The 20,897-nt window shown below is 41.8% G+C and overlaps 5 protein-coding genes across 5 annotated transcripts; 2 read left to right on the plus strand and 3 right to left on the minus strand.

Moving 5' to 3' along the window:
- Positions 1 to 1,178: 1,178 nt before the first annotated feature.
- On the minus strand, positions 1,179 to 2,522 carry EAE97_004570 (uncharacterized protein; the record flags this gene model as incomplete). The annotated part of the gene is made up of 1 exon (XM_038875082.1): positions 1,179 to 2,522. The coding sequence occupies one exon, from the start codon at positions 2,520 to 2,522 to the stop codon at positions 1,179 to 1,181; it is 1,344 nt and encodes a 447-aa protein (XP_038734526.1).
- A 2,280-nt stretch (positions 2,523 to 4,802) lies between these two features.
- Positions 4,803 to 6,899, plus strand: EAE97_004571 (uncharacterized protein; the record flags this gene model as incomplete). Its single annotated transcript, XM_038875083.1, has 4 exons — positions 4,803 to 4,838; positions 4,936 to 5,001; positions 5,080 to 5,091; positions 5,181 to 6,899. 4 exons carry the CDS (start codon positions 4,803 to 4,805, stop codon positions 6,897 to 6,899), a joined length of 1,833 nt encoding a protein of 610 aa, XP_038734527.1.
- Positions 6,900 to 8,164: 1,265 nt separating this feature from the next.
- On the minus strand, positions 8,165 to 13,320 carry EAE97_004572 (uncharacterized protein). The gene is made up of 3 exons (XM_038875084.1): positions 11,735 to 13,320; positions 10,254 to 11,564; positions 8,165 to 10,204 (listed from the first exon to the last, which is right to left on the minus strand). Exons 1-3 carry the CDS (start codon positions 12,814 to 12,816, stop codon positions 8,479 to 8,481), a joined length of 4,119 nt encoding a protein of 1,372 aa, XP_038734528.1. The 5' UTR covers positions 12,817 to 13,320; the 3' UTR covers positions 8,165 to 8,478.
- A 1,573-nt stretch (positions 13,321 to 14,893) lies between these two features.
- On the plus strand, positions 14,894 to 15,617 carry EAE97_004573 (uncharacterized protein; the record flags this gene model as incomplete). Its single annotated transcript, XM_038875085.1, has 3 exons — positions 14,894 to 15,009; positions 15,064 to 15,146; positions 15,223 to 15,617. The coding sequence occupies 3 exons, from the start codon at positions 14,894 to 14,896 to the stop codon at positions 15,615 to 15,617; spliced, it is 594 nt and encodes a 197-aa protein (XP_038734529.1).
- A 1,011-nt stretch (positions 15,618 to 16,628) lies between these two features.
- On the minus strand, positions 16,629 to 20,618 carry EAE97_004574 (uncharacterized protein; the record flags this gene model as incomplete). The annotated part of the gene is made up of 9 exons (XM_038875086.1): positions 16,629 to 16,835; positions 16,991 to 17,166; positions 17,297 to 17,848; positions 17,903 to 18,327; positions 18,375 to 18,502; positions 18,552 to 19,292; positions 19,340 to 19,503; positions 19,579 to 20,064; positions 20,456 to 20,618. 9 exons carry the CDS (start codon positions 20,616 to 20,618, stop codon positions 16,629 to 16,631), a joined length of 3,042 nt encoding a protein of 1,013 aa, XP_038734530.1.
- Between the last annotated feature and the right edge of the window lie 279 nt (positions 20,619 to 20,897).

Here is a 20,897-nt window from a genome sequence, read left to right on the forward strand (position 1 = left end):
TATAAATGATCTTATGAGAATTTTGCTTGTGCACAAGCATCTAGAGATTGAAGAAACGAAGGCAGAAGAAAAACAGAAGCAAAAACGAAAAGGCAAATAGGATGAGAATCTCCCAGAATCCAAAACTTTGAGGATACTCAAGAACTCTGCGATAATGATTTCTCCAAACGAAACGTCTCATCTCTCCCCCTTTATATTTTCACATCCTCCTCCCCGCCTGAGATGTAGCACCAAATGACCCTTTCCTCTTCATCCTCTCTCCCACCCACCAACATCACGAAGCAACTCTCTGGAAACTCTCTCTCTTTCCCAGAAATATTCACGACAAACGACAGTACCTCTCAAAGTTTATAAAAAAGTTTCCTCTCGTGTTTTGTGATTATCGCTCTTCCTCATTGGTCGGAAGTGATCAAGATGACTTCTTGATCTCGTGAGCACTTGTCCTATGATCTACCGACCGATGGGATTGCAATATCACAACGTTAAGTTAGGAGAATGCTAAGAGAGAGGAGCAAAAAGAGATTGTTGGTTGAAATCGTGTCTTGTAAATCAATATTCTTTAGAACTAGATTAACGAGTATTTCAGCAGGTAGTAGATAGAAAGCGTTAACCTTACATTGTAATAAATACCTGACTAGGTATATATCGATTCCACCATCCAGCAAGGTCGGATGGACCAAGTTGGGATGTTACCTATTGAATTGAGATAGATGGAAAGATATATGTAACTAGCAAGGCTTTTTTGTTCCCTGTTTTCATTTCACGTAGGTATTTGAAGCAAAATGTGGTAAGAAAGTGTGCTTGATGGATGTACGACCCAAAAGTATTTCAGATAAGAGTCTGAGAAACACCAACTATTTATTCATTTATTGTGTGTGATTATTTTGCTTGTATTTACAACTTATTCTATCAAATATCAACCATATATTTAATAAATATGAGAGAATACTAGATATAAATTGATATAATTAGAAATTATACCTCGTCTTATTCTATCTCATCGGTCCATATGTGTAGAGTCGAATAGTCGAGTCATCTACCAAGTCATATCAAACAATACGACTTCTTCATACTCTGTACATGTAACCAGTCTGATGTATCAAGACAGGTGAGCTTATACTGAATGCTTATAAAATAACCTTTGTAGGTGATAAAATCATTTATCGTATAACTATAAACTAGAGAGAATGTGATGTACCAGGTCTTTCACTACCCTCTTCTGACATGTCCGAATCGGTAAATAGTTCCACGGACTGTGTTCGCCTATCACGATCATCATTACCCTCATCTATTCTGCCTCCTTCAAAATTCCCCAAAGAAATTCTCTTTCGACTCATCCTAATCGTTTCATCCGATGAAATATTATTTCTATCTTTCGAAACAGTATCTTGTTCAATGTTCCCATTCTCATTTCCATTCCCAAACATTGTTGAATCCCCATTTGTCGTTTCTCCACCCATCCAAATCGATGTGATCGGAGTTCTCTCCAACGCAGTCGTAGGAGTTGTTTGCGCATCACTTTCCTCTCCATCTCCTATTGTCCATCTCCACTTTCTCTTCTTGTCCTTGCGCTTACGTTTTCGTAACCCGGGAGTTTCTAATCCACTCTCTGCCATTCTTCTTCGCATTTCTTCAAATGGTCCCGGGGTCTGTCCTCCATCGCGTGTTTCATCGCCAGTGTATTGCATGGTTGTGTCGAGGGTGTCTAAAGTTGCGAATTCGGGATCTGTGGCGGGATGAGGAGAGTCTTCGGATAGAAGATCGATGTGCGATTTTACATATTTATTAGTGGTGATGGTTTGAGTCAAAGGGTCATCGTATTCTACTTTCTTCGTGCCTTTATTTGCCAATCGCGTTGCGAGTCGACTTGCAGTATTTGGTGTTGCAGGTGCGACGGCGCTTGGAGGTGGAAGTGGTGAGTTCCGAAGGATACTATGAAGAGATTTGGGATGTGTATATGGCGTAAGTCGTCTCATACTTCGCGGCGATGCACTATTAAAAGCTTGCGATGCAAAGGTGAATATCTTTTTATCGGATGAGCCAGCTGAATGCGGCGGGGTAAATGTGAAGTTTAGGGAATCTTTGGGGTGAGCTGAATCAGGGTGAGCCGAAGTTGGGGTATCAGGATATGATATCGCAAATGGCCCAGGAGTCGCAGTGCGCTCTGATGGATGTATATATCCATCCTCTGCTTTTATATTTGTTTGAAGTCGTGTCGTCTGAAGTCGTGAAGGCATGGGTTGAATTCTCAAGGAAGGCCTAGCTTCAAGGCTTGCCGGTTTTGATATTTGCGGCGAGGCATTTTCAATTGCTGTTGCGTATGCATTCGAAAGTGTATTAAATGCAGTGGGTGATGATGGATTGATGTCTGATTTTAACGCTGTGGAGGATTTTCCAATGGTTTGTGGAGCAGATGGGGTCTTGATCTGTAAAGACAACTTCGGTCTCTTTGGTGGTGACGAATGCCGAGGAGGGAAAGACATAACTATAGAGGAGCACTCTTGAACAGGTGCCAGCATCATAATCGGAGATTTGGTAGGATTCTTAATAAAGTCTTCCTTGACTGTATTCTGGTCCGTGGTACGAGAGTATATATTTGAATGTTGAGTGTTCGTCTTAAGAGTCGAGACAATGATTTGGGTCACAAAAAAGTCGCAGGTGGTCTAGGTATCTTAGATATAATGTATCTAATGTACCGATAACAAGGCGTAGTCGTAAAGTTCGTCAAATGATTTCGTAATTTCGTAAGGCGTAAGACAAATGAGTAGGAAGAGAGAAAAAAAAGATATGAATAACTGCCCCTCAGGTGAAACCAACAGTGACCGTGCCGCAGCTATATGTATATCACCATCGACCTTTGCCTAGGCCAAGAATTAGATGAATAAAATAAAACTGGGGAGAAGTTCTGATGGGAGAGTTTAGAGTTTAAGCACAGTCTTATCACCTGTCATGCATCTGCTAATTAAGTTTGAAATGCTTATGCTTGTGAGGTATGGGAATAGGCGCGATGTTTATAGAAATGATGTGACGAGGGGCTTGCAGTGCAGGTTCGAACAATTGAACCAAGCAAATAGAAATATTTCATTGATTTCCACGCACTACAGGTTGTCAAGCATTCGGGATGGTCATCAAACCACCATACTAGGCTCATCTCATAGACCCATATAAGGATTCAATGGTTGTTGTGGCTCCTTGAAGCGCCGTGGAAGGATTTCCCGAGAGGTTGAATAATACAAGTATGAGAAGCTAGTTACCTTAGCTTGGTTTACGGAGCGATGGTCAGCAATACTCGAGTAGGACGTTTCTATGATAGTCAAGGTAGTAGCAGTGGTTGGATTAGCAAATTGGAGTAGTGAACGGAGATGGAGTAGCAGATTTGGGCTGAATCTAGGATCTCGGACTATCGGAGTGGATGGGTCCATGGGTGAGTGGCGCCTATGCAAGGGTTCTTTTTGAATATCACACCGCTTGAGCGAATAGATTTTTGACTTGGAAGATCAAGACAATTCAAGACGATTGGCTGTTTCAAGGGGAATGGGACCAGTAAGTGTGGTGGCTTGATCTTATTATAGGAATTCTTGCAATATCAACCGTGACTTCTCATAATTGATTTCGCCCCTTTAGTCCTCCTTAAGTAACTGATCCCATATGCTATTTATGTTATTTCAACCAATATTTCATGATAGATCAATAGAATACAATAGCCTTGTAGCCCTGTGAAATAATAACTTTATCTGTTGTTGAGAGACCGATAGCTGAGACGCTCTTTGGCGTTAGTATCGCTTATTGAATGGGTGATAATGACAAGGAAACAACACGATTGGAAACAAATAATGGATGAGATCTATGGGGTAAAATCTTGGGTTCAGCACATTATTGACTTGAATACAATTCAATTGTTACATAAAATTAACTATGTTTTAATTTGCCCTGGTTGATCGTATTCGAAAGTATTGAGTTTAGAATTCCGAGAACCACTTTCTGGTGGCGAGGGCGATGAAGGGGTTACGAAGGCAAAAGGGGCGATGGCGACGGCGATGGCGATAATACTGCAAAGTTTACTTCGTACTCGTACTGTACCCACTGAGTACGCCTACAGTGGAAAGTATTTTCTTGGTAACTCTCCACATCAAACGCCTGACTTTTTAGATGTATCTCAAAATAGAATTCTGGAAAAGCAAGATGATCTCCAAACTCCACTCTGAGTCCACCATTAGATATGTTTAGATATGATTAGACATGTGCAGTGTGAACGTGTCTTAGAAACAAATTTCCGCACAAAGTTCTAAGAATGGCATCTTATGATTCTGGCAGTCTGGCTCTCTGGGTCAATCTTATCGACTAAAGGTATACATAGGTACTGACTACTGACTATTGCTTATCGACAAGCTCCACTCCGTCTTACATTTTTAGATCAAAGCAAAGGTATATCCGATGATAACTTGATGTGTTTGACGTCGACTTACACTATACACCCATACATCCTGATATCCAAACGGATGGATCTACCTAGGTAGAGTATCATTGACAACAATCCAAATCCTTCTCTTTGCTGTCAAACTTGGCACCTTCTCTTCCTCCCAGATTCTTCTTTCGGATGAGACTCTATTCACTCGGACCAAGACAAAGACTACCCGTGGACCTAGGTAAGGTTCAATATCACGATACCATACGATACCATACGATACGATACAATACGATAATTTGACTTCAAAAGAAAAAATGGGACCAAAATCTTCACATCCACCTGTCTCATCGTCGCCAGCAAACTCAAAATATCACTGAGCTAATAATAAATCATAATGGCAAGAAAGGATCATAGGATAATCATACATTTTGTTAGTCAGCCCCATTAGGATTTCTATATTCATCACTATTTCGTAAACAAACACGTCACTTCCAAAAAGTATCTATTCTGATAATCGGAGTTTATAGGATTATGACTGTTTCTACGCGTCTGTCTTTGAAAATGAGAATCCCGCTCTAAAATCAGTGCCTTTGGTAAATATTTACATCTGACTTCCTCTCTCTCTCTCTGCCTTCCTCTGATCTATGAGACATGGCTGATGTAATAAGTAGGCTGTACAACAGGTAAGACTTTCTCTGATTGCCATATCCAACTCAAAATAGTACAAACTCTACAGACCTATGTATATCTGAGTTCTAAGTGAACACTTTAGAAACAAATCATCGTCACATGCAATTATGAAGCTCGACGTCGTGGTTTGAGCAAATTACAATTAATCCACGAAGCCAAGAAAATCTGTCCGGATGTTGTTATTGTCTTGGGAGAAGAGCTGGGTCGATTCCGTGATGCCTCCAAAATGTTACATAAAAATTTGGAAAAGTTCAGTTGGTCGGGAAAAGTCGAACGGTTAGGATTTGATGAAGTATTCATGGACGTCACAGATATTGTCGACTATAATCAGAAACTTCTCAATCCAAATGATTTGATCCACTCCTTCCTTCAAATGGACCGTAATGATCCTACCGTGGGGTTTGCCTTTGATGCGACGAAGATTGCTGGTCATGGCTATCCCGATTTGCAGCCGTGCGGCGAAGCATCCCCTCAATATACACTGAATTCGGGGTCGCCGAATAATGATATCGGACTACTTACTCGGTTGATTTTGGGTTCACATCTTGCCCAGCATCTAAGATTAAGCCTGGAAGAAGAAAAAGGCTACACTTCAACAGTTGGTATATCCACGAACAAACTTTTGAGTAAATTGGTAGGCAACCTTCACAAACCAAAGGGTCAAACAACTCTTCTCCCACCTTATGAAGTGTTACCCAGTGATGATGGACTACAAAGTAATGTCACGTTATTCATTGATAGCCATGATATTGGCAAAATACCTGGAATTGGGTTCAAAATGTCTCAACGTATTCGGAACCATGTTCTTTCGCGTCCAGCCGATTTTGAAAGTGGGTTAATTTATGGAGGCACCAAAGAATCTGTCATAGTCCGTGATGTTCGTCTCTTCCCCGGAATTGGTCCTGAGGTACTTGAAAAGGTGCTTGGAGGATCTGGGGCAGAGAGAGGTATCGGAGGTAAGGCTTGGGCACTGATCAATGGTCGCGATGATTCGGATGTGAAGGATATCCGAAAGGTACCATCCCAAATTTCAATCGAGGACTCATATATCAAGCTTGATACTATGCCACAACTAATAAGAGAGCTTCGAATGCTTGCAACAAGTCTCTTGAATAGAATGCATCAAGACTTACTTGAAGACGATGAAAAATCTGACACACCATCAAAACGATGGATAGCTTATCCAAAAACACTCCGTTTGTCGACCCGTCCCCGTCCACCCTTGAACGCGGATGGCACCAGAGCCCGAAGTTTCAATCGAATCTACAGGTCCGGACCCCTACCCAATTTCGTTTTCAATTTAAAAGATGGTAAAGATAGCATTGTCGAAAGACTCATCCAAGAATCTTTGATACCCATGTTTCGAAAATTACATCCCCAGAAAGCGGATTGGAACCTGAGTCTGGTCAATATCGGAGTCACGAATATGATCGAAGCAGCTAGTGAAGACGGATCTTCAGGCGGCGTGGGTAGAAATATAGGCAGCATGTTCAAGGGACAAGAAGCGAGGCTTAAAGAGTGGAAGGTGCAGGATAGAGACACCCCACCTGATTTCGTGGCAGATAGGAATCAGCTTCCTGCAAAGAAGCATCCTTCCAGTGATCGCGTTGAGACAGAGTATACTATGGGCTCAGAAGATATAGTTCGGTCGCAAGATACGGTGGACGAACTAGATTTTTGGAATGTAGAGGATGAGGAGGAGGAAATGGATCATCGGGAAATATGTAATGTATGTGGTGCGATGATGCCCGCTTTCGCAATGCCAGCTCATGAACGCTTTCACAACTGGGAGGGGGATTGAAAGTATCAATCCTGATGTGGGACCATTTGGAATGAATTGATGACTTGTCATTACCATCATTACTATGTATGAGCAGGAGTGGGCATACGCAGGGAGGAATAAAGAGGAAACGGACCCGGGAGAGTGGAATGCCATAGATAACTTGAAAGCTAGAACAAGATACCCATCTCATCTCACCGTATACCCCATAGGTAGCTATAGCTAGCGCACCATAATAAATAACCACTGTACACAAATTTTACTCCCCAGAAGTATCTAGGTACCCGCATATCGCATCCTATAAATATCTACGTACATGTCTAGTATACATGCTGCCTGTCCTATCCTATCTTGTCTCACCTCGCACAGACAAACAATTTATTTCTCCTGGAACCCCCAACCACCCAACTTCTAGAAGCCAAATAGGTCTTTTGACATACTAACTAATAAATACCTTCCATGATGGAGGGAACCGGAAGATCAATGATCACCCGGGGAACTTGTGGATACCAAACTTGTGGATGCCATACTTGACAAGTCATCATTTCGAAAGACGTGTGTATGAGTGGGTGACGGGGATTCCATTCCTTCGATTGTGGAGTCGAAATTGAATTGGATATGAGGATGTTTGGGTAGGTGTAGGGTGGGAAAAAGCGAATGAGAATAAGAATAAAGGAAGAATGCGAGAAGAACAGAGGAAGAAAGGAAGAAAAGAAGGAAGAAAAGAAGGGAGGAAGAGAGGAGAGAGAATTAACATAACAAGGTAAGACGAGACGAGGCAAGGCAAGACACGATATCTATAAGTATTCATTCACCCCTGCTCTACTCTACTCTACTCTTCTCTTCTCTGTCAATTCGAATACAAATATACTTTATGCCGTAGAAAAAGCAATTCTCAATTCATGTGTATACATAGGTACATACCTATACAAAGATGTAGATCGAATTGTTGATATCAAACAAACAATCATTAATTAGATCTACCTACCTACCTATCTACCTATCTGATAGGTAGTCACAAGAGCATAAAATCAATTGATTGGTTACCAAATCATGCATACATATCCAAAAATACATACCTACCTAGGTACTTGAAGGACTTGTGTTGTCTCATCATATTCGGAAGACATCGACATCCTATCTACCTTGTTTGGTTTATTCCTTACTGTTTGCCATCTCTATTTTTATTTTGTAAATATCTTCGATGGTATCTCTGTACCCAACAAAGAAATATTGTTCATCTTATTGCAGTTCGTTCGATAGCAGTTCTAAAGTTTTATTTATGACGGGGTACAATTGAATTATAATTCTCAGCAGGCAGGTATAGATCGTATATCAGAGGAGGCGAGGAAAATCCATTGTCCATAACTGCACGAGAATAATTCCTGTACTCTTTAAATTCGCATTTCTCTCTCATGTGCAAAAATAAAAAATATCTCAAAAAAAAGAAGTTAGTTAGAATTTGTACATTTGATATCCCAACCATGCTAAACCACAAAAATGCTCCGCATATATTCAAGAAATCATCGCACAATCCCAAAACTCCTACCAAGAGCCAATTTTGCTGTAATCCTGATTGTTTGACCATCATCATATCATACTAAATACTCATAAAGAAACTCTTCTCTCCCTCTCTTGGTTTCACCTCCGCTCTCTTCAAAATCGGATCCGCACAGCTAACCCTAATCCTTTCTGGTGTTGCGGGACTTTCCAATACCAGTAATCCGCCACCCTTAACATCCTCTTCAATTTCAGCCTCGACACCATATTCCTTCCTAGCAGCCTTCAACGCATCTCTAATTGCAAAGAATACTGCACTTCCCATGAAAAGTGGTGGTTCGCCCACTCCTCTACTCCTCTGAATAGTTTTGAGATCTTCCCATTCTACGCCTTTGAGCAGAGACACATTGAACTCTTGAGGAATATCTCTAAATCCAGGGATTTTATATGCGCCCGGCCCACGAGTAGCAAGCTGTCCAGCCATTGGTCCTGCACGGAACCAGAGAGATTCTTCCGTAGTAAATAATCCCATTCCTTGTACGAAAGCACCTTCAATTTGTCCATAATCAATTGATGGATTAATAGAACGACCAACATCCATTTTGATATCAGAACGTAGACATGTCCAATCACCGGTTAAAGTATCAATCTCGACTTCAGAGGCTGTGACTCCTTGGGTGAAGTAGAAGAACATTTGTCCGATATTAGGCCCCCATGTATAACCAATATCTGGAGTCTTGTAGAATCCATTCGCAGAAAGATTGACACGATCGAAGTAGGCGGCATGTGCTAGCTGTTTCATTGTGGCATCAGGGCCAAACTTCTCTCTGTATGGAGCAAGTCTTTCATTGATTTGAGCGCAGGCATTAAAGATAGCATATCCATTCAGATCCGAAGAAGCTGATGCAGCAGTAGAAGAGGTATTAGCTACCGTATTAGTGGCAGTCTCCGAGATGAATACATTATCCAAGGGGACGCCAAGTGCTTCAGCTGCAACCATCATCATTTTCGTATGAAGACCTTGACCCATTTCGGTACCACCATGAGCCACAAGAACAGATCCGTCGTGATAGATATGAACCAATGCCCCAGCTTGATTGAGGAAAAGTGCTGTGAAAGAGATACCAAACTTTGTAGGTACAATCGCGAGTCCTCTCTTTTTCCACTTGTGCTCTGCGTTGAATTTGGTGATTGCCTCTCGCCTTGCGGCATAATTCGATTCTTCCTGAACCTGCTTATACATCAATGGCACATGCCAATCTTTAAGAGCTTGGTTGAAATGAGTTTGCTCGTTTGCCTTGTAGAAATTAATCTCTCTAAGCTTCTCTGCAGGCATACCGAGACGGTCTGCGACTTCTTCGATATATGACTCCGCCATATATAAGCCTTGAGGTCCACCAAATCCTCGGAATGCAGTATTTGACATGGTATTCGTCTTGCAAACACGACCTCGGACATGAATATTGGGGATCATGTAGCAGTTATCAGAATGTGATAATGATCGATCCAATACAGCACCAGAAAGATCTTGCGTCCACCCTCCATTGCAGAACATATCCAAATCGAGTGCTTGAATTTTGCCGTCTTTATTGATCGCAACTTTCCATCTAGATAAGAAAGGATGTCTTTGGCCAGATGTGATCATATCTTCATCACGATTGAGCATGCAACGGACTGGTTTACCAGTCTTTTTGGCTGCAAGAGCTACAATGCCACACAATTGTATGGAACGAGTCTCTTTTCCACCAAAACCACCTCCAAGTCTCTTGACCTTACTCACAACTTTATTTGCAGCAACGTCACATACTTGCGCTACATAAGTTTGGCTGATGGATTGTTAGCTGAAGAATATTACTGCATCCCGATTTTACTTACGTTTCTGTTGGATTTTGAGTTCCAGACCAGATTTCCATTTCTCCATCCTCGATTTTAGGTATTGCCACACAGGCATTGGTTTCCAGGTAGAAGTGCTCTTGTCCACCCATTCTAGACACACCGGTAAAGACATGATCTGCCTCTTCAAATGCTTTCTCTGGTTCTCCTTTCTTTATATACCTGTAATGATCAAAGAAACTTTCCTTTTCGATGGCTTCTTCCATTGTGAAAATTGCTGGTAACTCTTCATACTCGACTTTGACAGCTCGTGCTCCTGCACTTGCATGTGCTGCGCTATCAGCAAGAACTATACCAATCGGTTGGCCTGTTGTAAATACTTCATCAACAGCAAAGAATGGTTCATCACAAACTGGTGCTCCCCAAAAGTTGGCTTCTGGACTTGGCATATCTGTATGGTCAACATAGTCAACCACACCTGGTAAATCCATTGCAGGATCTGAATTGACGCTTATGATCTTAGCATGTGCCTTCGTTGACAAAACTAAGCATCCATATAACTCGTTCTTCTGGACTGGTATGTCATCGGTATATTGTGCTTCTCCGCATGTTTGCTTGAGGGCCGCTACGTGTGGACTTGCTTTCCCGAGAACATTCTGTTGGTAGGCAACAGTGGCTTCTCTATCTTCTTTACCGAAAGATATTATACGTTCAATCTCGGGTACAACTTCTGCATCTACTTCCAAATCTTTAATTTCGAAGCTGGATAAAATTTCATGGTAGAAGCGATAGAAGAAGCCGAATGCAAGCGATTTGCGGTAAGTCGCCATTCCTCCAGGAACGCTGAAACTAAGATTGAAGTCCTCTTCCAAAGCATTCATGGTGCCTTCCAAAGTCGCGGGATCTGAAAACTTTTTGCCTAACAAATAAGCACCAGCCTTTCTAGCCGCGATTGTGGTCGGAGCCATTCCTCCGTATACTAGACTTGCACTAGTCACAATATGCGAATCGTCGATGGCAACCCTAAGAGCTGCATTGACGATGGCAATATCATCATCCTTACGTTTCGACTGCTTGTATGCTCTTAAGTACTCTCCCTTTTGAGTCACTGGGATACGAATGCTAGCAATAATTGCATCAGGAGCGAGTGCGGTCAATCTGTAACCTTTGAAGAATTCAGACATGGGGATTTCTGTCTCCTTATCCAGAGATCTTGCGACTAGAATAGCGTTTGATGCAACAAATACAGGATTGAGATCGGAGATAGGAGAAGCAGTAGCTAAATTTCCTGCTGGGGTACCGACATTTCTAATCTGTCGGCCTGCGAAATATTTCAACTGCTTATGGATGGCTCTGTAGATATTGTTAGTTTAGAAAATTGCTAAATGCAACCTTGGTTTTGTTGTTTGAGGCTTGTGTATCCTCACGTCACCCGAAAGAAAAATATAAGAAGATTCAACGATGGACTTGAAAGCATCAAAGACAAAGATATGAAGAATTCTGAGAAAAATAGATCTACTGACTTGAAAACTTGGCCCTTTTCGGGTCCGTAATGTTTCTCTGCCTGTTGGACAATCGACTCCAAATCCGTGAGGATAACATTACCACCGATCTCCAAATGGTCATCCTTGAATGAAAATTGTCTTAATTCAGGAATGTCTCCGACGAAAACCGAAGCTGTGTATTGCATAGCCTTGAATTTAATCTCGATTTGCGTTTCTGTACTTCCACCAATAATTTTTGCCGATGGATAAACGCTCTTTATCTCTAATAACTGTTCCATAGTCACAGGACGATACCACTTCTTCTTCTTGTTTCCAAAAGCTAGGGGTTTGAATTCATGCCTCATAAGTGATGGAGGAAATATGAGCTCAGTGTCCGGGTTATATTCGATAAATCCAGGAGGTGTAAAGCGTTTGATAGGTTGATCATCCTTTAATTCGTTCTTACAGCAACCACCACTACCTCCGCCATTGTCCATGCAACATCCACCTCCGTCATTTGATTTAGACTTCCCACATGCAGCTCCAGAACTGAAAGTTTGAGCTGCATCCAGAATTGGACGATACCCCGTACACCTACAAAGGTTTCCATCGAAGGCTTCTTCAACATCATGCTCCGAAGGGTTCGAATCATTCCGTAAAAGTGCATACAAGCTCATAACTATACCTGGGGTGCAGAATCCACACTGACTACCATTTCCTTTAGCAATTCTTTCTTGCGTAGCATGCGGCCTCTTTGTATTTCCAATTCCCTCTATTGTTATAACATGCTTTCCGTCAACACTGACCAGTGGCGCTAAGCATGCGTTCACGCTTGCATGATATATTTTCTTAGTGGTTGGATTGTATTGAGAAACAACAACTGTGCAAGCTCCACATCCTCCTTCTGCACATCCTAGCTTTGTGCCTGTGAGGCCGATTCCACGAAGATATTCAAGAAGAGTTATCTCGGGATCCATATTATCGAGGACAACTCGTGTGCCATTGAGATAGAAGCGAAGGGTATCATCGTAAGAGGTTGTTACGGAAGAGAGGGAGTGTCTGGAGGCAAGAGACACTGCAGGTTCCGGCGAGGAATTCGGGGAAACAGCAATGGGTGCCATTGTGAGTTGTGAGAGTGATACCTCTCGAAGGTTAATTATCTAGAAGTATAGGTCGCCAACGCCCCTTTCAAGATATGTTTCCTGCCACAAGGATCTTTCAGTGCTTCTTGAAAGTTAGTTCTCTTAAATAGGTGAGATAATTGGAAGGAGAAAACAAAAAGGAAAAGAACAGAATATTCAAAGAATGTATCTTTCTTCAAGAGGGAAATAATAATATATTGGGCTTGCTTCTTATCTTGCAACTTAGGCCGATGGAGGTCTCCGATGGGATATCAGACTAACACTCTAGACCAATCTTATGGACGTTTCAGCAAGTGAGTAAAGGCGGGGTTGAATTGATATGAAGTGGCAATATCTCCCAAGCAAGTACACCTATGTACAAGTATTCATTGTCTAAGATGTTCCCAATAAATATGTCAGGATTAGGACTTGTTCCCCCAAAATTGGCAGGTAAGTGAATCACCCCGAATGATGCTTACCATCTCATTACCTTCATTCGTTGGGTAACTCAATCTTGATATGCGAGGATGCTTTAGTAACTTTCGGTGGATAGTGGGGTTGAACACTCGGAGGTTGAAGCTTAGCCAAAACATCAAACTTCGGATATCGCCTGGAGATAGGTGCTTAGTCATGGTTTATTACATAATCTCATATGCAATTGGTTCAAACTTGGTATCTTTTCCTTACTTCGTCGACGACAGCAATATCAACACTGCACTTACCTATCATTCAACATCTATGCTTGTTGAATTCTTGTATTTTACAGATGTCGCTTTCTTGTATGTTGGACCATCATCACACGAGATCATTAACAATCATAATTCCAGCTATGGCATTTGTGATTTCCATCTCGTTCGAATGCAGGGGCTAGGAAAAACCAACCTCCAACTGTATCTTTCTCCTTCAACAAGCAGTGACTATCAACCACATTTTAAGCAGTTAAGCTGCTGTCGACGGTTATCATAAGATACTTCAAATAACATTCTCGACATCGGCAATTCAATTCCCATCATTGCAATACTGGGTAGTTCTTTCGTGTTGTGATTGTGTGCATTTTCAAGAAATTTTTCAGTTCGAAGTCATTTCTTATATGATCTCAACTGTATTTCCCCATCTTAATAAGCTTACGGACTACCACAAATACTTATGCTTTCTTACTTGAACACTTTTCTTGATCACTTGCTTAGCTGTTGGCTTTTGATATTCACATAGCTATCATCCTTGTCAAGTTGTCATGATTGAGGTGTACGATTCTTTTGGTGAATCTAGAAACATGCAAGTGCAACTCTAACGGAGTGTTTGATACTTCGATAGTGCCCTGGATGTCCGGAATATGATTTCAAACCTCTCAGCCGTTCAGCTTTCGGACTCAAAGTTAGCCACTTTCAATGCATAATCCATGCGCGATGCGAACCGCATTACAGACTCGTATACCGTGCGCACAAATCTGTTTTGCTTAAAGGATGCGAACTCAGAGCAACAGGATCGTCTGAAGTAACTCTTGAAAGGGTTGACATCTGCCACCTGTCACATCGCATCGCAATGCCCCACTCGCGATCAGTGCAAACATCTTTGTTTCGAGTAGCGATGGTATCCGAACCCCGAGCGTGCATCTCATGAAACAGCCTTTCCAATTCAAGCTTCCCTACAATAGCTGATCTAGAGGCGTTATTCAAATTCCTACCGTATGAGCTGGCCAATGGGAAGAGTAAATAAAAGCTCCAGTGTACCGTTCGCAAGATTATAATCACGTGCCGGATGTGCTGTGAGTACTTTCGGATATGGTTGCACTTTAATGCTTCAATGTTGTAAATCAATTAGCTGTAACAATGAGTTGCGAACGTCTCCTTTAGTTGAATTTCTGTCATGGGCTCATGGAGCTTGCTCAAATTTTACATCCATGTATGTTGACAGCAGACAATATATAAGGACGACGAATAGCCACCTGGTTTACAATATCATATCATCACATTCAGCTCATCTCTCAAAACAATTGTCCGGCACAATCTCAACAATTCATAATTCTAAAAGAATTCTCAATTCATAATTATCAGCACATACAACCGCAAATCTCAAAATGGCTATCACTGAAAGAGTTATCTTATCTGTTAGCGGAGGAGTTGAAGAATGGAAGGATGGTCTCAAATTCATGCTTCAAACATTGAAGACTCAAGATGGTTATCTTCGCACTCGGTATGCTCCTCTCTTCACCATTCATTCATGAGGCATCTCTAACAAGCACAAAAGCTGGGGACCCCACAGCGAAGATCAACAAAAACTCGAACTTCTTATCGGTTGGGAATCTGTTGAAGCTTTCACTAAATTTCAAAGTAACTTTCCCCAATTGTTCTACTCTTACTAGGTACTTATTTCAACCATGAAAATCCATCTAACTGTCTACAACAGCAACCCCCGCTTTCCAAGAAATGCTCGCCCAAGTAAAACCAAACCTCACCGCCCCCCCAAACCTCATCATCATCGAATTCAAACCTTACGCTCCCAAAGAAGTAATCGACGCGCACTTCGTCCAAATGCTCACCATTGAGCAAGGCGCCTCCTCCGAAGACGATCTCCGCGCTCAAGTCACCAAGTTCAAGGATCTAGACGGCTGTACCGGAGTTGCATCTGGTCTTTCCAAAGATGATGTTGACGGAAAGGGAAAAGTCTTCGTAGCCGCCGTGGGATGGGAAAGTTTAGAAGCGAGCGAGAAGGCGAAAGAGAGTAAGGTTGTGGTACTCAGTGGCGCGGAAAGTCATCACGTCAACTTTAGATTCCCCATCAAGGGTTTCCGCGGATTGTAAAAGGGTTATTGTGGATGATGGGACAAGGATAAGTAGAGCTTATCTTGGAACTTAAAAGCTGGTGTAGAGGGCATTCTAAGTTGACTGCTGGGAGGTCAACTATTTTGACGCTCCTTTATTTATTTCTCTTGAGGCTGGCATAAGAAGCTACTTGAAATTATTATATGTGCTGGTCACTTCTCGTCCTATCTTGTTCTACTACTCTTTCTCTCCTCAATCCAGTGATCGTTCGTCCAATTTCTGTGACTCGTATACCATATATATTTGTTCAAATAATTGTAGCTTCTTCCCAGCAACAAGTCCAAAGAAGTTTTTGAGAGGTGAAGAATTGCTCACATGCAAGACTTTCGAGTTATATATGTACTCTTACGTGTTGGGAAATTGATTACTACAAGAAAAAATAATTTCATCGATTTAATTCGGGCTCGGAATAAGGTATGCATCTCTCTCTCTGTGTATGTATGTATACATAGTCTACGCAGATATTATCCGTACCTGAAGATTATCTGCAGATAGTTTACTCTACAGCAGATCCAGAAAGTCCTACTCACACTGCACACTATCTGTGAGGCCTCTAAAATGATCTATATGCATTAATATTATATATTTATATAATATAATTCCAGCATTAATCTATAATACCAAAGCTAAATCACATTATACTTCGGGAATAGCTTCAGATTTCGAAGAAAAAGGTAGGTATTCTTTCGGATTATTTATTTATTCACAGATTACCTATAAACATTTTACAGATAATCTGCCAACTATTTGTTAACCAACAGGTAGGCAGATCATCTGCAAACAGTCTGTAGCTTACTTATTTGAATTTCCTAATAATCTGTTTTGTAAGCAGATAATCTGCAGGTGATCGATCTATATACAGCGAAATGCCTAGCAAAGCATAAGAAATACCTTTCATCCGTGCAATAATCGATCTTCCAGCACCTTATATAGAGCCAACCTAACATATCGCACAACCACGCTGTCTCCATCGCATCACCCACGCAAACACTAACAATCGAAACTCAATCCCCCAAATTTCTGGATCAAATGCCTCTTCAAGCTTCCAGCATCATTGCAATATCCCGCAATTAGTATTGATTTATTAGCCCATCGTTTACACGCTTCATCTTGATCTGTGCTGAAAAGATCGATGGCATGGTTGAAGGATTTAGTTGCTAGCCAATCGAGTTCTTGGGTCGGGTAAGGGATTTGTGTCTGAGTTTGGGGTGGAGGTTAACTTGTTGGTTCCTACCCCAAGACGGGAGTTGCAAGTGACAGAAGATGTTTGGATGACTGCAGAGAACAGGAAGAGAAAAGGACACAGAGTGAAGAAGGAGAAGAAGGGAAGAGGGAGTAATTCAAAGACGTACCTCGGCAGCATCAGCAGCAAGCATGCAAACCTGATCGATAAGTCCTTCTGCAATCTTATCGTCCGATCCCATAGCTGCTTGGAATAAACAACGCATGTATTTTGACAGTTTGATGGTATCGAATTCTTCCATTTCCCAAGTTTTGTTGGTGATTTTTTTGAGGGTCATGATTAGGACTGTGATTAAAAAGAAACATATGTTAGTATATGCGTTTTATTTATAGAGAAATACCGCTGAATATAGGAGAAAAAGCGGCAAGGGAAACAGAGGGCAAGGGGAGATAACAATGAAGCGAGAAGGACGAACCTTGAGTAGGAGCCTCACAACACAAGATACAATCCGCCATCAATTCATAGACACTCATACTCTTGCAAATATCTGCCTTGAATATAATCTCTCCAAGTCCGTCCCAATCTTTCAATCTACACGCGGCCTCAAAATCAAACGAAAGTAGAACAGACAATTTCTTCAACAAATCCTCGGTAATCTCCACTTCCAAATTCTCCAGCTTTCCCTGTAAAATGAGATCAAAACTCGCTACATGTTTCCTCAAATTAAGATAGAACTGTAGTTGTGATTCAACATTCTGTTCGGCTCTTGCGACAGAAACGAAAATAGTCGCAGCGCAGAAGTTGCAGAACATTTTTCGAAGTGTAACGTCTTCATGAGCATCTTCGCCGATATCAGGAGGATATCGATCAATAAAACCGATACAGCAAGCAAGTATTCTAAGAGATTGTTGGGGTTCCCAAACGGAAAGATATTTGAGGGATAGGTTGTAGGAGTTTCGGGAAAACCATTCGAGTTCGAGGATTGTCCATGTATCTCGATTGAGGGATTTTTGAATGGCGTTGAGTGCTGTGATTCCATGGTCAGCACAGCGTTTTGAAAGGTCTTGCGCAGAAATGTTACCTTTTTCGAACATTGTACACAATTTCTCAATGTTCTCCCTGGCGTAACTACTTGGTGTATTCTCGGAATCAATCATACCAATAAGCAGAACAATAATCATCCTAATAATCGACGGAAGACGCACACTCTCTTGTGCACCATATCCACACTTGTCTAGTACCAACCAAAGAGCATCTAGAACATGATTCTTATTGCCAACTTGCTGTGCATCAAGAACGCAAGCGAAAAGCAGGGAGGTATCTTCGGAACACGAAGCAACCTTTTCAAGACATTCTGCTGCTATTTCGACCTCCTCACTTCTGATTGCTATTTTGTACATAAGAAAGCGTGTCAAAGGCTCTTCTTTTGCTGAATCGGACATAGCGGCGAAGATAGTGCGGGCGGAATTGATGTCCCCTCGATTTAGAGAGCAGAGAAGAAGCTTCCTATCTATATATTAGATGTGAACACTCATTAGAGAATGGGAACAAACCGAGATATCTTAGCCATGTTGGCCTCTCCAGGTATCTTAAACAGTCCATGAGTTGCAAGACGACACCATTTCTCAGTTACTTCATACTGCTTTAGACCATAGTTCGCTTCTATCTTCTTCCAGATTAACTATATCAAATTAGTCCTTTGTCTGTTCAATGGCCATAAGGTCACAAACCGTATGAGCAGCCATAGTAGCCTCGACACCGATCGACTTCTCAATGTTCTTCGCAATCATGGTAAGAAACCCATCAATAGCAACAAACAATTCTTCAATTTCTCTCCCACTAACTCCCATCCAGATTCTCGTAAGAAGAGCCTTCTCTAACCATTCTGTCATAGTTACTAACTCTTTAACTCGTAATCTAATCATCTCATCCAGAACTCCACATGCCAAACTCGGCGCCTTTTCATGAAGTTTTCTAACATGAAACATGAACAACCGCAAATTCGCCGGATTGAAAACAAGAGTTCGAATCATCTTATTGAGAATAGCACTATATGTCAAACCATCAAAAGTTTCGTGTGGAATTCCCACCAGAAGTTCTAGTTTTAATAACAGAACTACCAATTTATCTCCAAGTTCGCACTCGAGAAGGTCAATCAAGTCCCGTGCACGTCGTATCGATTCTGTTGTTTTAGTCTCCAAGAGTGCCTTGATCAGTGTTTGAATAATGGATATTCGCAATTCTGTGGCATCGGCGCTCAATTTGTCCAACTCATCACCACTTAGAACTTCATAAGCACGCTCCAGCCATTTGACAGACAACGCATGCTGTTTCTTCTCAAATAGTGCCTTTCCCATCTCATATAAAGTATCTGAGAGACTTTCGGTGGTAGCATGATCAAAAAGTTCTTTGGAGGACATAGATTTATTAAACATATGTTCAGCGAGTTGCATATCATCCTGTCGCCATGCCTATCCAATATGTTAGCAGATGATATGCAGAAGTTGTATGATCTTACCAATAAAGTTCTAAGAACAAAATACTCAGCAGTGAATCTTGCGCAGGCTGCCCTTTCTTCTGATATACCAGATGATTCGTATGTACGTAGAAGTTCTTCACCATATCCCGTATAACCTGCAAGTTTCTCCAAGACTTTGACGGCATAATCGATTTTCTGATCATCTATTTCGCACTTATTAGCAATAATCCGCAGTCTGGCTCTTTCCCTCGAAGATCAACAAAGGCAGGCATACATACTCAAGCAGTCTCTCCCCGTCTTGATTCCCACTCTCATCAACCTTAACAAGTTTCCCCTGAACTTCTCCCCTTCCTCTTTCTCTTTATCCCCATCAGCACCAGCCTGTATGTGAGCGACAGAATTCCCACACTCATTAGCACAATCCAATACCAGGAAAGCGAACATTCTAACCATAACAAGCACAGCTCTGAGCTCATTCCTTTTATCACAAGTCTTCGATCCTCCATCCTCATCTGTATTATTCTCCGCAGGAAGACTCCTCTTCAATCTCGTCGCAACATTCCAAATACCCGTCGCCTTCTCATCCAATTCCTGTGCTTTATCCTTCGCACTCGCATTTAATTTCGTTGGAAATGTAGCAATACTGTTCTCCAATTCTTTGAATGTGCCATTTCCATCAATAGTTGTAAACGTGAAGTTGAATACATCCCGACTGAGGCTTGTATCTAAGGAATTGAGATCGTTTTCGAGTCTTTGTACGAATACTGTGAGTTAGAGTTTAGTGTGTCAGAATTGAAATTAAAGAAAAGCAAGAGAGTGTTCCTTCCAAATAGACTGCACCCACAGCAGTGGCCCCCCGAGGGCCAGCGGAGCGTCTATCAATCGAAAGGTATAAAATCTGCCGCCACCTCCTTCACCCACAGACGCTGAAGCCTCCGTAGCGTCGTCTTAACATAATCAGGAAGATCAATCCTCTCTAGGAGGCAAGCCCCCAGACCCCCATAGCTTGCTGCGATCGAAAAAAATGGCCATTTCAATATCTTCATACCCTAATACTCACCCCTCAGCCTTTCAACTCTCCAGTTTCTTGAGTTCCACCCCATCCACAAACAGAGCAAAACAAAAATGAATAAAAGAAAAGCACACAAAACTCACCAAATAACCCCCTCAACCTTTTGTCCTTCACCTTGACCTTCTCGATCCCCATCCCATCCACCTCACTACCCCCCTTCCCCATCCCTTTCCCATTCCCTCCAGTGCCCCCCTCCTGCCGTGCAACACCAGCCCCAGCCCTCTTATCTGCCGCCATACCCATCATATCTTCTCGTGCTCCCTTCTCGTACCGCCTTCTTAATCCCTGGTTATTCGTTTTCGTCTTCTCCTGACTTCTCTTAATGTCTCAAATTTCTTGAATGTTATTCGAGGAATCTTAGATGGACTGCTCTCCACAGCACCTTATTTGTTTAAAGACCTAAAGAATCAAAAAGAGAAGAAAGACATCACCAATCCTCTTCCCTCATTAAAAGTAGAAAAGAAAACAGTACAGTCATTCATCCGCACCGCTACTTGGCAGCATTCTTTTCCGATTTCGAGACAC

Source organism: Botrytis byssoidea, assembly GCF_014898295.1.
Source record: "Botrytis byssoidea strain MUCL 94 chromosome Unknown BBYS_007, whole genome shotgun sequence".
Taxonomy (NCBI): domain Eukaryota; kingdom Fungi; phylum Ascomycota; class Leotiomycetes; order Helotiales; family Sclerotiniaceae; genus Botrytis; species Botrytis byssoidea.

Coding starts and splice junctions, on each gene's coding strand:
- EAE97_004572 (XM_038875084.1), bottom strand. CDS start 12,816: ATGGCACCCATTGCTGTTTCCCCGAATTCCTCGCCGGAACCTGCAGTG. Junction 11,565..11,734: donor GAAAAGGGCCAAGTTTTCAA/GTCAGTAGATCT, acceptor CAATATCTACAG/AGCCATCCATAAGCAGTTGA. Junction 10,205..10,253: donor ACTCAAAATCCAACAGAAAC/GTAAGTAAAATC, acceptor ACAATCCATCAG/CCAAACTTATGTAGCGCAAG.